At 45.2% G+C, this 15,741-nt stretch overlaps 1 protein-coding gene across 11 annotated transcripts in view; it reads right to left on the bottom strand.

Annotated features, from left to right (window-relative positions):
• Nucleotides 1-15,741, bottom strand: part of LOC140725232 (RNA-binding protein 25-like) — an 84,743-nt gene that overhangs the window by 5,913 nt on the left and 63,089 nt on the right. For all 11 annotated transcript variants that reach the window (XM_073040409.1, XM_073040404.1, XM_073040405.1 and 8 more), the window contains 6 exons: nucleotides 9,297-9,370; nucleotides 9,053-9,203; nucleotides 7,769-8,087; nucleotides 6,843-7,117; nucleotides 1,884-1,982; nucleotides 577-624 (listed from right to left, as the gene is read on the bottom strand). In XM_073040409.1, the coding sequence (XP_072896510.1) occupies nucleotides 577-624; nucleotides 1,884-1,982; nucleotides 6,843-7,117; nucleotides 7,769-8,087; nucleotides 9,053-9,203; nucleotides 9,297-9,370 (966 nt within the window). The remainder of the gene's footprint in view (nucleotides 1-576; nucleotides 625-1,883; nucleotides 1,983-6,842; nucleotides 7,118-7,768; nucleotides 8,088-9,052; nucleotides 9,204-9,296; nucleotides 9,371-15,741) is intronic.

The raw sequence follows: 15,741 nt of genomic DNA on the forward strand, positions 1-15,741 counted from the left end.
ATTACAACTTAAAACATTTTTAGATTTTCTTGCTTTTATTCTCTTATTTTTATTCCTCATCTTGCTTTCCCAATTACGCTGCTTCACTTTCCATACACTTCTAGGATTCCCATTCCATTAAGCTATTTGTGTGAGATACAAGCTTTCTTATCTTACTGTACTTTTAAACTGTATTCGATGTGTATTTAAAGGCATGTTACATACCTGCTGCTAACGGTGAGTTTAGGTGTTTGCAAGGTGAAAGATGTTGAAGAGGTTAGCCAGTTTAAAACGTTAAAATTAGACAGGTTGATGTGAAATAATTCACTATATTGCGTTGTCCTGTGACTTTGATTAGGAAACCCCATTTGATAATCAAATAGACGTGTGTACAGATATTTGGGAGATGAAAGGAAAAACCCTCCCACACGCAACTTTCACATTGATCAGATCAAGTGGCTTCAGTCTACAAATAGTATGAAGTAAAGTTTTCTTCAAAATCATAATGAATTATAACTACCAAATAACAAGGACACAAATAAGCAGACCTGGGAACATGCAGCATCTCAATCTCGGGTGGGGGAAAGAGCAACTTACCATAGCTACATCATCTAAAATGCTCTGTGGTGAACTGTGTGCCATTACCTGTAGAAAAACAATTCAATTACAAAATATATATTGCAATCACAGTCAATTTTTTTTTACATGTTATTTACAGATAAGCTATTCACATCTGTGTTTTAAAAACTTTGAATTCTGTAGCTTAATACTGTATATGAAAGAAATCATGCCACAAACAAAGAAATGGTGCCAGCTTTAAGTATGATTCCCAACTTGTAGTTTGTCCCTGCTTGAATTTTGAATACAAACACCAAATGAAAAACGCTCAAGCATTGATCAGTACCACTGTTTTTCAAATTAATAGGCATTGTAAAATACTTCAAGTGCCCTGATGGTTTAAGCACATATAATTAGGTGGGAGAAAGGGACCAGTAGTTTAAAAATTTTTCTATTAAAAAAGGCCACAGTTTAAGTATGATAAACATAAAACTCACACCATTAATATATTCTGGTTATAAATGAACATAGCTTCATACTTAAAATCATACCCAGGAGGTTCAACCTGATACCTTCACCTAAAATGTAAATTAAACCTGGCCGAACATCAGTGAAGAGTGGAGATCCGTTCTCTGGCAGGTCTAACCTAGCCGTGAAGGTGATGTTCCATCAGTATACTACTAGACTAGATTAAATCTAGTAGTAGGATCGTGGCTAACTAGGTCAAGGAGGTAAGCATGCCTTTGCTATTTTGTAGGTTATGCCTCTTCAGGCAAAGGTTGCACCCAATGAGGATGGCTGGCAGCAGGGCGCCTGATGGTGTCTGTGGCAGATGAATCCAAAAGGGTGAATGGTACAGCTGCCTTGGTGGCATGCAGAGGAACCAGAGTGCTGGTCAACGGATGGCATCACTAGACTCGTTAGTTGTCACTGCGGGGAAGCTTCCATATCCGCTAAGTCTGTTACATTAAGTGTATCACTTAACATCAGATTTGGAAGCCCAGAGACTGTATGGTGGGGCACAACACTGTCTGTCTTATTACTTATGCAAGGTGTGATGGAGTAGAGTTTCTGGACAGTGTACGTGCCTCCAGAGACTAAATTCTCAGCACAGTCAACATCGACGGGCAGCTGAAGAAGAAATTAAACCAGGTGTACAGAATACATAATCAACCCACTTTCCTTGCACAGGATGCTTCACATGGTCAAAATCTCCATCAGATTCCACCTGTCAGCTATAAAAGGTTTAGTGCCCTCAATACACGCTTAGTTGTGGCAGAGTTAAATATGTTTAACAGTGGTTTAATACATTCTTTTTAAAAGACCTTTAACAAAAGATCAATTACCTTTGAACAAACAAAGTCTACTAGTGTAGCTTCTTCTTCACCAATATATTCTATTATTTTTTTATTGATCCACGGTCGAATGCGTCGGTCCATCAAGTTCTATTAACAAAGTACACAAATATTTATTCAACTTTAGCTCTAAAGCATGCTAATTAGATTTTAATATAATCTATATAAATACAATTAACTTATGCAAGGTGATACAGAAGAGAATGGGTTTAATATGACAGGGCTCTCTGCAATAAAAGGGAAATTGGGTCAAGTCAACTTCGAGATAACATCTTGGATTAAGTGGAAGCACTTTGCAAAGAACAGATGCATCAGACCACTGTTACTAACCCACCTCCCCGTCAAATAAATCCATTTCAAAATTGCAGTACACCAGTGTGGATAATAAATAAGACTAGGTATAGCTTGCAGCTAATTAAAACTTTAGGTAGGGCACACTTGAGTATTGTATGCAACTCTGGCCTCCCCCTTACAGATGTAGAAGCTTTGGAAAGGGTACGTAAGTGATTTAGCAGGATGCCACCTGTATTAGAGGACGAGAGCAGTAAACAAACTTATCTGAATCATCAAAGACCAGAGGAGACCGGATAGAGGCTTGTAAAAATTACTGGAGGCATATGTAGGGTAGACAGACAGAATCTTTATCCCCAGGATAGAATTTATCAAATACTAGAAGACATACATTTAAGATGATAGAGGCAAACTTTAAGGGCGAGGTCCAGGGAAACTGATTTTTATAGACAATAGGTGCAGAAGTAGACCATTCGGCCCTTTGAGCCTGCACCACCATTCTGAGATCATGACTGATCAATTCCTATCAATACCCAGTTCCTGCCTTGTCCCTATATCCCTTGATTCCCCTATCCATAAGATACCTATCTAGCTCCTTCTTGAAAGCATCCAGAGAATTGGCCTCCACTGCCTTCTGAGGCAGTGCATTCCACACCCCCACAACTCTCTGGGAGAAGAAATTTTTCCTTAACTCTGTTCCTAAATGACCTACCCCTTATTCTTAAATCATGCCCTCTGCTACTGGACTCTCCCAGCATCTGGAACATATTTCCTGCCTCTATCTTGTCCAATCCCTTAATAATCTTATATGTTGCAATCAGATCCCCTCTCAATCTCCTTAATTCCAGCGTGTACAAGCCCAGTCTCTCTAACCTCTCTGCGTAAGACAGTCCAGACATCCCAGGAATTAACCTTGTGAATCTACGCTGCACTTCCTCTACAGCCAGGATGTCCTTCCTTAACCCTGGAGACCAAAACTGTACACAATACTCCAGGTGTGGTCTCACCAGGGCCCTGTACAAATGCAAAAGGATTTCCTTGCTCTTGTACTCAATTCCCTTTGTAATAAAGGCCAACATTCCATTAGCCTTCTTCACTGCCTGTTGCACTTGCTCATTCACCTTCAGTGACTGATGAACAAGGACTCCTAGATCTCTTTGTATTTCTCCCTTACCTAACTCTACACTGTTCAGATAATAATCTGCCTTCCTGTTCTTACTCCCAAAGTGGATAACCTCACACCTATTCACATTAAACGTCATCTGCCAAGTATCTGCCCACTCACCCAGCCTATCCAAGTCACCCTGAATTCTCCTAACATCCTCATCACGTCACACTGCCACCCAGCTTAGTATCATCAGCAAACTTGCTGATGTTATTCTCAATGCCTTCATCTAAATCGTTGATGTAAATCGTAAACAGCTGTGGTCCCAATACCGAGCCCTGTGGCACCCCACTAGTCACCACCTGCCATTCCGAGAAACACCCATTCACCGCTACCCTTTGCTTTCTATCTGCCAACCAGTTTTCTATCCATGTCAATATCTTCCCCCCAATGCCATGAGCTCTGATTTTACCCACCAATCTCCTATGTGGGACCTTATCAAATGCCTTCTGAAAATCGAGGTACACTACATCCACTGGATCTCCCTTGTCTAACTTCCTGGTTACATCCTCGAAAAACTCCAATAGATTAGTCAAGCATGATTTGCCCTTGGTAAATCCATGCTGGCTTGGCCCAATCCTATCACTGCTATCTAGATATGCCACTATTTCATCTTTAATAATGGACTCTAGCATCTTCCCCACTACTGATGTTAGGCTGACAGGACGATTGTTCTCTGTTTTCTCCCTCCCTCCTTTCTTAAAAAGTGGGATAACATTAGACATTCTCCAATCCTCAGGAACTGACCCTGAATCTAAGGAACATTGGAAAATGATTACCAATGCATCTGCAATTTCCAGAGCCACCTCCTTTAGTACCCTAGGATGCAGACCATCTGGACCTGGGAATTTGTTAGCCTTCAGTCCCATCAGTCTACTCATCACCGTTTCCTTCCTAATGTCAATCTGTTTCATTTCCTCTGTTACCCTATGTCCTTGGCCCATCCATACATCTGGGAGATTGCTTGTGTCTTCCCTAGTGAAGACAGATCTAAAGTACTTATTAAATTCTTCTCCCATCTATCTGTTTCTTTGTACACAGAATGTGTTGGGTGACTAACACATTACCAGGGGTGGTGGTGGAATCAGATATGATCGTGATATTTCAAAGGCTTTTACAGAGACACACGATCATGCAGGGGATGGAGGGACATGAATCATATGCAGGTAGAAGAGATTGCTACTGTTTTCAGCACATAGCAACCTAAAGAGCCTGTCCCTGCATTGCAGTGCTTTATATTTTATGGCTGATTTAAAGCCAGAAACAAAGGATCAGATTTTCAAATTGTTTGTTTTCCACCAGTCACTTCATATCTTGATATGAAACAATTCACTCAAGTAATACAGTTTTCATTTTCTACTTTTGCGCGAGCACAAGTAGAGACGTGCAAATTATGCAGGGTTCCTGTGAGAGTTCTTCTGCAATACCATGTGCAGATCTGATCTCCTGAAGGGTAACACTAGGCAGACCTTGCAACAAATTAAAACCTTAGTTAGGCCACACTTGAGTATTGTATGCAATTCTGAACACCAAATGGCATGGAAGCCAATTACAGGGTGCCCAACAAACCAGGTTTGTTCATGGGATGGAAGTGGAAAGAATGTGCCAAGGAGAATTAAAGCAGTCTTGGGAGTGTAGATGAGAAGTGGTCTCATTGAAACAAATTCTTTCAGAGCTTGGAACATTATATGCAGGGATGAAATTGCCCTTGGTGGAGGTGCCTGGAGTCAGGCATCACATTCTCGAAAGAAGAGTCAATCCTTCAAGTTGAAATGAGAAGTGATTTCTCACCCAGAGGGACATCGAATCCTCGAGATACTCCACTTGAGAGCATGGAGACCGAAATTATCAAAGTAGAGAGCAACTTTAAGTGATTAGATGGTGCAGTTAAGAGGCGCTGAGGTAAAAATAAATTGCCCATGTGCTAACTGAATGACCTACTCCTATTATGTTCTTAGTCATAGAGTAAGAGCATGTAAACAAGCTCAACTCATCCATGCCAACCTCAATGTCCATCAAGTTAGAACCATTTTCCCAGCATTTGGCTCATATCCCTCCTATCTACGTACTTATTCAAATATCGTTCTTGTAAATGCCTGAACCACTTCCATGAACACACCACCCCTCTGATAGAAGCTGCCTGAAGTTCCTTTTAAATCTTTTACCTTTCAGCTTATACCTTTGCCCTGTACGTTTTCATTCTCATCTGGACAAGTCTTTACTAAAACTGCTAAGGGAACTTTGAATATAAAAAAAGTTTAATGACAGATCTAATTTTTCTTTGAAGTGCCATAATTGGTGTCAAATGCATGGGAGCATATAATTCAAAGGAGCATTTTACTGCAATGTACAGGCGGAACCGCGTATTTTCTATTCATACCCAAGCTGTTGATGTACCTGACGAGAAGCCCTAGTGCACATCTAGTTACCAAGATGGTCATCAACAATATTTTTCACAGCAATATGCTCAGTGCTAGAGCCAAAGTTTTTAAATCTTGTACAAGCTGCTGCACCACCACACTACCCCTCTCTTTGATACCCAGGTTACAAAGGCAACACCTATTCTGTACAGTGGCAGCCAACACTGCTAGCTGACTAGATGTCTGCTCTATTGCATAGCACACTTGTGAAGGCAGACTTACAATCCAAACTACATCCAAAGGCGGCTCACAGGAAATATGAGCTGCACATATTTCCTCTATACCTGCCCAAAATAATCAGTGCACTTCAATTCCACACACAACTATCTCAGAGTGAAATGTGGGTGGAAAACCATGGCTAGAACAATAATTTTTTTAAAAATACAGTTCAATGTGGAATCTTTTTAAAAGAGCTCTGTGAAATTTCCTTGTCTTGAGAATTCCAGCAACACTGCACCCTTGCTACACAATATAATCCACCACAAAGCTCCTCACTCATCTCCTAAAACAACTGCATCTCTTGAAGATTTGGGCAATTCTGGAGATTCCTCCCAATGGTTGGGCAGATTAAGGCAGCCGGGGGAGGAATGGCCAAATAGGATTGAAGTGGTCCTCTTGCAAATACTGGTAGACTGGGAAGTCAGCACCAGTCTGTTCACATTCAAGATTGCTGTAGCATGATTTAACAATGAACAGTTACGACAGGATTCTGTTCCCAGGAACTGTCTGTAGCCCAATCAGTTTACAAGTCAGAAATATGGTTATGAACTGAGTTTTCATATGGCAGAAGGTGACCACAGCAGCCAGCAAATCGACTTCACTAGTTTCCCAAGCACTTGCCTACAGGCTACTTACGTACATGCAGGAAATAAGGCATTCATAAGCTGGGGAAGACTTGTATATAAAGACGTGAAACACTCTTGCATTAAAACAGAAACCAAATTATGAATTAAATATTCCCTGGCCCCATAATGAAGCAATGAGGACAAAACAATATACCTTCACTTCTGTTCAAAACTTCCTCGTTATTCTTACTGGTAAGAAACACTCACAAATACAAGTGCAGATACGTACCGTATCCACAATAGACCAGTCAAGAGGATAGGCAAAAAGTTCAGGTTTAGCTGTAGGGATTTTCTCAATCAGATTTTTTATGTGTTTTCGTTTTTCTTCTGTATTGACATTTCCCTTGGAGGCACTCTTCTCATCCTCTGAATAATCCAATGGGACAAGTTTCCGTTTCCTAGGAACTTCATCACTATCTTCATCTTCAAACTTATTGAAAACACTATCAACAGGCAGTTTCTTTCGTTTGACTGAAATTGGCTGACTTGGGCTATTGGAACCACCTAAACAGAGAAAAGACAAATCAAGTTCAGTAATGGTTGGGACCAAAGCATGATTAGATTACAGTAGCTTAGCTTATTGTCATATATGGAAAAGCACTGAAATTCCTTGTTCTGCAGAAGTTCATAGATACACAGTAATAACAAATATTGGAAAGTGGAAGGTAGCAGAATGGTGCAAAGACTATAGAGTACTCAGATTAATACAGATTTCAAACAGTATATAAACTGCACATGACACAAGAACAACTTTATTCTGTCAATATTAAGAATCGTAGTGTGAAATGGAAGTCTACACTGAATAGTACCTGATGAAGTCAAAATCCAGGGTACCTCTTCCACGCTTGACCATCAGCTCTAAGCTTTGTATATTTAAATTTGCTATCCATTCCTGTCCCCCACCCCCCCACTATAAGTAAGCATGCAATTTTTAGTGCCATCTCCACCAGATCAGATTGCTGGTAATCATATTACAGAATATCCTTAAGCCTACAGGCTAAGACTTCCATATTATTAGCCTACATTATACCTAAATCCAGAGAAGAAACCTGCTGTTTAATACACTGAACAAGAAAAGGCAATTTCAACACAAACACACACAGAACAGGAGTAGATACGCACAATACAAACTCAACATTTTTATTACTGCCTCACCTAGTTTCAAGCTCAGCCCAATTTTAGGCCGCTGCTCTTCTTGCTGTTGATCAGGAGAGTTCTCATGTGGAATGATAATGCCACATGGGGATTCATCGGCAGGTGTGTTTGGTGTGGCATTTCCACTTGCTGATGAAACAGATGGGACGGAACTGATAGGACGCAAAGTGGGTTTAAGGCAGGGTTTCTGCTCAGGTTCTTCATCCTCTTCCACTCGGCGTTCCTCTTTCTCTGGCTTTTCTTCCTCCTCCTCCTCCTCTTCTGATTCTGGCTCTTGTTTGATTGGCTGCTGCCGCCGTCTTTCTGCCTCCTGTTCCATCTGTTGGTGATAATAAGCATCTGGCATTAGTTCCACTACAGAGTTCAAAGCCCGGGATAAAAAATTTCTGATGACAGATCATCAGCCTAAATCATTTTGTTTCCCTCTTCACAGATGCTGCCTGACCTGTAAAGTATTTTGTTTGAAGAATTTTATTAGACAACTCAACAAGCCTTGGTGGCTGTTACTTACTAATACTTATGATCACTATGCTATGACAACATAGATTCTGTCAAATATCCTGCAATCTATTTACCAATGCTGGGACAAAACAAAGCCTTCCCTATAGTAGCCTGATACATCAAATTATATCATGTTCTGTCCAGAAAAGCTGTAACAAAAGAGGAAATAATGGCTAGTGGATTGAATTACTTGCTTCTAAGTATCAATATACTTATTAGATTTTTTATCTTTGTTTCAATGAGGAGCCAAACATTTTATTCTGATTTTACTCTGTTCATAATTTCAATGTAGGAAAAACATTCTCCCTCGAAGTTAATATTGCCTTCCTTCTATTGCAATACAAGATAATAAATAATGCCCCATCATGAAATATAATGCTATAATGGTAATGACAAGCAATGTACTCAGATTTAAATAAAATACAATGTATGTTAACAAGTTCGCATATGAAATATAAAGATAGCGTGCTTGTTGTTATGAAGTGGTACCAGAGCAGTGTCGTCCACATGCATCTTCCTTGATATGGAACTTCAGTAATAGATAGTTAATCCAAAAAAAGATTACTTTGCTGCATTTGTAAACTGATTCTGTTGTCCAGTACAATAGACAAATGCAGCATTGTGATATTTTTATGATTAATGGGGTACATAACTAGTCTTTAGCTACATTATCACCTGTAGCATAAAATTCCTTTCAGTAACTATTTAATTAATAACATGCATTTAAATGCAATTACAACTTTGTTTTTATATCATTGAAAAAATCTTCAAGTCACGATTTACCCTCTGAAGCTCTGCATCAGGATCTGGGTGTCCTTCTGCCAACAAACGCTGCCGAATCTCCTCGTGCTCCTCCTTCTCTCGCTTGCGATCTCTTTCATCTGCTTCCATTTCTTTCTCTCGATCTCTTAAGCGTTTCTGCAAAGCACTTCCTCTGAAATTAAGACAGGAATTTTGTTCAAATACATAAACTGAAGATGAGAAAATATACTGTGGATATTTCAGAAGATCTGAACACTAGAATCACCTGTAATATTTTGGATCATCCCGATCATCATCATAGTCTTCTAAAAACTCCTTCAGTCTTTTTGCCTCTTTTGTCTGTGGATAAAGGTACATTTTAAATGACTATTTATAGCTGAAGACCTACAATTAAATAAACTCAACCAGTATAATAACCTGCAGCATAGCCTTTCTCCTTATTCAAAGGATTTGGGCTTTGCAGGCTGAGCCAGCATTCCCTAGATGCCCTTGATAAGATGATGGTGAGCCACCACAGTTCTATAGTATGGACATACCTACAATGTAATTATGGATGTAGTACCAGGATTTGGACTCAGTGATGGTTTAGGTTGTTCGCCTGGATGCCAGTTATGTGCTCTACCTTGTCATGAATATGGCTGAGACTTTTATTTTTTTTGAGTTTGGTTGGCCATGCACTCGCCCAGACAGGTGGAGGATATTCCATCACACCAGTTTGTGGCTCATGAATGGTGCAAAGATTTTGAGATATGACTGGATGAGCACTTTTCACAGCCTAGGTGAGTTCTGGTCAAAGGTGACACCCCAAAATGCTGATGGAACAGGTACTCAGTGACAGTAATGACACTTGAGTATCAAGACTAGATGTTTGGATTCTCTTCTGTTGGAAGTAATTGCAGAAGTAACAAAAAAAGCCGTCGAACAGTTTAATTTCCTAACTTAGAGACTTTGTATAATGTGTACAATTCCTTAATCACATTGATAACCACAAACCACAGTTATCGTTTATACTGTGGTTTGGACATTGCCACAGTATACAGTGTCATTCATACATCTATCCATAATTCCTGTTTTACTATTTCATCTCCTCAAGAGATGATTCTCAAACTTTCCTACACAGATCCATAATGATTATATTCCCAAGTACTAGTCAATCAAGCCTTCAATATACTCAGTATATGAGGAACAAGATTGCTGGGATATATGACACCTGAACTAGCAAATTTCTAGCCTCAGTGAAGGGGTGTCATAGCAGCACAGCCAGTAGAGCTGCTATTTCAAAGTACCAAAGACTCAGCTTCAATCTTCCACTTCTGGTTTCCCACCATGCCTCAAACATATATTGAGTGGTAATGTAGCGGTGTGCTACATGCAGCGCTGAAATAACGACACGGAGTCAATGAGCTGCAGTTGCAAGAAGAGATTTATTCGAACTTCGCTGTCTCGCTTTAAAGCCTTCCTGATCCCGCCCTCCCCAGGCGAGAATGCTGTAGGGGGCGTGTATTCACAGTCCGCGCGGGCTTTTCCCCTTGCTGGTGAAGCAGACTTGGCGCCCTTTCTGGGACCGGCCTCAATGCCGGCGCGCGCCGATTTGTGAGCCGGTTCGAGTGCGCTGGGAAGTGGGTCGCCACATAACCCCCCCTCCAGAACCGGCGATACACCCCCCAATGTCCTCAGTCTGGGTCAGACTCTGTTTGGGAGGTCGGCCTCTGCGCCGCGGTGCTGGAATCTCGACCGGCTGCGCCATGTCCACATGGGCCAGTTTGAGTCGGTCCACCGTGAAAACCTCTTCTCTCCCCCCAATGTCCAGCACGAATGTGGACCCGCTGTTTCTGATCACCGTAAACGGCCCCTCGTAGGGCCGCTGTAGCGGTGCCCGATGCCCGCCCCTTCGTACAAACACGAACTTACAGTTTAGCAGGTCTTTGGGTACGCAGGTCGGGTTCTGCCCATGCTGCGAAGTGGGAATGGGGGCCAGGTTACCGAGCCTCTCGCGTAGTCTGCCCAGGACTGTTGTGGGTTCTTCCTCTTGCCCCCGTGGGGCTGGTATGAACTCCCCTGGGATGACCAGGGGTGCGCCATACACCAACTTGGCCGACGAGGTGAGCAGATCTTCTTTGGGCGCTGTGCGAATTCCGAGCAGGACCCAGGGAAGCTTGTCCACCCAGTTAGGTCCTCTCAGGCGGGCCATGAGAGCCGACTTCAGGTGACAGTGAAAACGCTCCACCAGTCCGTTTGACTGTGGGTGGTAAGCAGTTGTGTGGTGCAGCTCTGTCCCCAAAAGGCTGGCCATAGCTGACCACAGGCCGGAGGTGAACTGGGCGCCTCTGTCGGAGGTAATGTGGGCCGGTACACCAAAGCGAGATACCCAGGTGGCGATCAGTGCCCGGGGGCAAGATTCGGAGGTGGTGTCGGTGAGCGGGATCGCCTCTGGCCATCTGGTGAACCAGTCCACGATAGTGAGGAGGTGCCGCGCTCCACGCGACACTGGCAGGGGGCCCACGATATCCACATGAATGTGGTCGAAACGCCGGTGGGTGGGGTGGAACTGCTGCAGCAGAGCTCTGGTGTGCCGCTGCACCTTGGCGGTCTGGCAGTGCATGCACGTTTTGGCCCATTCACTGACCTGTTTGCGGAGTCCGTGCCAAACGAACCTGTTGGAGACCATCCGGACGGTTGTCCTGATGGAGGGGTGCGCTAAGTTATGAATAGAGTTGAAAATGTGCTGCCGCCAGGCTGCCGGGATGACGGGACGGGGTTGGTCGGTGGTGACGTCACAGAGTAGGGTCCTCTCACCTGGGCCTACGGGGAGGTCCTGGAGCTGCAAACCGGAGACTGCGGTTCTGTAACTTGGGATCTCCTCGTCTGCCTGCTGCGCCTCCGCCAATGCTTCATAGTCTACCCCTTGGGATAGGGCGTGAATGGTATGGCGAGAAAGAGCGTCCGCCACTACATTGTCCTTTCCCGAGACATGCCAGACATCCGTCGTGTATTCAGAGATGTAAGACGGATGTCGCTGCTGGCGGGACGACCAGGGATCGGACACCTTCGTGAACGCAAAGGTAAGCGGTTTGTGGTCCGTGAACGCGGTGAAGGGCCTACCTTCCAAGAAGTACCTGAAATGCCAGATTGCCAGGTATAGCGCCAACAGTTCCCGGTCGAAAGCACTGTATTTGAGCTCGGGTGGTCGCAGGTGTTTGCTGAAAAACGCCAGGGGTTGCCAACGACCCTCGATGAGTTGTTCCAGTACCCCACCGACTGCCGTGTTAGATGCGTCCACTGTGAGGGCGGTAGGGACGTCCATTCTGGGGTGCACTAGCATCGCGGTGTTTGCCAAGGCTTCTTTCGTTTTAATGAAAGCGGCGGCGGACTCCTTGTCCCAGGTAATGTCCTTGCCCTTACCCGACATCAGGGTAGCTGAAGGGAGGAAGCGGTGGTAGAAATTCACCATACCCATGAATTCCTGGAGGCCTTTGATTGTGTTGGGTCGGGGGAAATGGCAGACTGCGTCTACCTTAGCAGGCAGAGGGGCTGCCCCGTCTTTAGTAATCCTGTGGCCCAGGAAGTCGATGGTGTTGAGCCCGAACTGGCATTTGGCCGGGTTGATTTTTAGGCTGTATTCACTCAGTCGGGCGAAGAGTTGACGGAGGTGGGACAGATGCTCCTGACGACTGCTGCTGGCTATGAGGATATCGTCCAAATAGATGAAAGCAAAGTCCAGGTCACGTCCCACCGCGTCCATTAACCGCTGAAATGTCTGTGCGGCATTCTTTAGGCCGAACGGCATGCGGAGGAACTCGAAAAGGCCGAAAGAGGTAATGAGTGCCGTTTTGGGGACGTCGTCCGGATGCATCGGAATTTGATGGTATCCCCGGACGAGGTCCACCTTGGAAAAGATCCGTGCGCCGTGCAGGTTTGCTGCAAAATCCTGTATGTGCGGCACAGGGTAGTGGTCCAGTGTTGTAGCCTCGTTCAGCCTGCGGTAGTCGCCGCATGGTCTCCAGCCCCCTGATGCTTTGGGCACCATGTGCAGGGGGGAGGCCCACGGGCTGTCGGACCGCCGTATGATCCCCAATTCCTCCATCCTCTTGAACTCCTCTTTCGCCAGTCGGAGCTTGTCCGGGGGAAGCCTTCGAGCACGGGCGTGGAGGGGTGGTCCCTGTGTTGGGATGTGGTGCCGTACATGTGGTGTCTGGGCATGGCTGCCGTGAACTGCGGTGCCAGAACCGATGGGAAATCCCTCAGGACTCTGGTGAAGTCGTTGTCGGACAGGGTGATGGCGTCTAGGTGTGGGGCTGGCAACTGGGCTTCACCCAGGGAGAATGTTTGAAAGGTCTCGGCGTGGACCAGTCTCACTCCATGGCAGGTCGACCAGTAGGCTGTGAGCCCGCAAAAAATCCACGCCCAGGAGCGGTTGGGCTATGGCGGCCAGTGTGAAGTCCCACGTGAACCGGCTGGAGCCGAACTGTAGCCGCACCGTACGGGTGCCGTAGGTCCTTACTGTGCTGCCATTCGCGGCCCTCAGGGTGGGACCTGGTGCCCTGTTGCGGGTGTCGTAACTCGTCGGAGGTAAGACGCTGATCTCGGCTCCGGTGTCGACCAAAAAGCGGTGTCCCGACCGCTTGTCCCACACATACAGGAGGCTATCCCGATGGCCAGCCACCGTAGCCATCAGCGACGGCTGGCCTTGACATTTCCCGGGAACTTGCTGGGCGGGCTTCTGCGCCCCACCGCTGGTGGTAGAAGCACCATTGTTCGTCGGGCTCCTCACCCCTCCCTCTGAGGTTAGTGGGCTCTGCTGCCGGGCCTGGTCTGGTCTGCTGCTGGGATCGTGGCCTGGTGATCTGTGCGACGGATGCCCCACTCTCCTTCTTGGCTTTCCACAGCAAGTCCACCCGGGCTGCCACCTTCCGGGGGTCGCTGAAATCCGCGTCGGACAGCAGCAGGCATATGTCCTCGGGCAGCTGCTCCAGGAATGCCTGCTCAAACATGAGGCAGGGCTTGTGTCCTCCGGCCAGGGACAGCATCTCATTCATCAAAGCCGATGGCGGTCTGTCTCCCAAACCATCCAGGTGCAGTAAGCGGGCAGCTCGCTCGCGCCGTGAGAGTCCGAAAGTCCTTATGAGCAGGGCTTTGAATTCTGTGTATTTGCCATCCGCTGGGGGAGACTGTATGAACTCCTCAACCTGGGCCGCTGTTTCCTGGTCGAGGGAGCTCACCACGTAGTAGTAACGTGTGTCCTCCGAGGTTATCTGCCGAATGTGGAATTGGGCTTCTGCTCGCTGGAACCATAGGTGAGGTCGCAGCGTCCAGAAGCTTGGCAGTTTTAACGAAACTGCATGAACAGATGCGGCGTCGTTCATCTTCGGCTCAAATATCGTTTGGGCCATCGGGGTCACCAATTGTAGTGGTGTGCTACACGCAGCACTGAAATAACGACACGGAGTCGATGAGCTGCAGTTGCAAAAAGAGATTTATTCGAACTTCGCTGTCTTGCTTTAAAGAACTTCCTGATCCCGCCCTCCCCGGGCGGGAATGCTGTAAGGGGTGCGTATTCACAGTCCCATCCTGCACATGGGCTTTTCCCCTTGCTGGTAAAGCAGACTTGGCGCCCTTTTTGGGACTGGCCTCAATGCCGGCACGCGCCGATTTGTGAGCTGGTTCGAGTGCGCTGGGAAGTGGGTCGCCACAGTAAGTTAATTAGTTACTCCAAATTGCCGTTAGAATGCAGTAGTGGTACAGTTCTTCCCATTCAATCTCTCCTCCTGAGAGATTGCAGAAATTCCTGATTGCAGGAATTAACGTACAAAATCGTGCTACTATATTCACTCTGAAAAGAAAAGCACCCTTTAAAGGGAAAAACTGCAAACAAAACTGCAAACAATACTCTGGAAAAGGCCCCAAAAATCTCTTGACATTTGCAGGCAAGAATTTCTTATTCTGCCATTTCAATGCACTTGCAATAAAAGTAAAAGTATTTACATATTAACTTTGTCATTTACAAATGACACCCAAACCTCTCTAATAATATTTAATATTGTCACAAATTTACAAGATTTAATATTTTAAATTTCTCAGCCAAGATAAATAACTTTGCATTTCCACTTTCTTTCCTCCTCAACCTGACCTCATTCTTTTGTACTTTGTCTTCCTAAATGCTTCATTAGTAGGTAACTAGAAAATTATAATCAATCTCTTCTTCCAGTCATCAATATAGGTTGTAAATTCCCTTCTCTTCAAGGGAACCTTATTATCTATTTTCAACACACACAAATTGCTGGTAGAACACAGCAGGCTAGGCAGCATCTATAGGGAGAAGCGCTGTCGACGTTTCGGGCCATGACCCTTCGTCAGGACTAACCGAAAGGAAAGATAGTAAGAGATTTGAAAGTAGTGGGGGGAGGGGGAAATGCGAAATGATAGGAGTAGACCGGAGGGGGTGGGATGAAGCTAAGAGCTGGAAAGATGATTGGCGAAAGTGATACAGAGCTGGAGAAGGGTAAGGATCATGGGACGGGAGGCCTCAGGAGAAAGAAAGGGGGGGGGGGGGGGGGGAGAGAGCACCAGAGGGAGATGGAGAACAGGCAAACAACTAAACATGTCAGGGATGGGGTAAGAAGGGGAGGAGGGGCATTAACGGAAGTTAGAGAAGTCAATGTTCATGCCATCAGGTTGGAGGCTACCCAGCCGGTATATAAGGTGTTGTTCCT

The sequence above is a fragment of the Hemitrygon akajei genome, chromosome 3 (genome assembly GCF_048418815.1).
Source record: "Hemitrygon akajei chromosome 3, sHemAka1.3, whole genome shotgun sequence".
NCBI classification, from domain to species: domain Eukaryota; kingdom Metazoa; phylum Chordata; class Chondrichthyes; order Myliobatiformes; family Dasyatidae; genus Hemitrygon; species Hemitrygon akajei.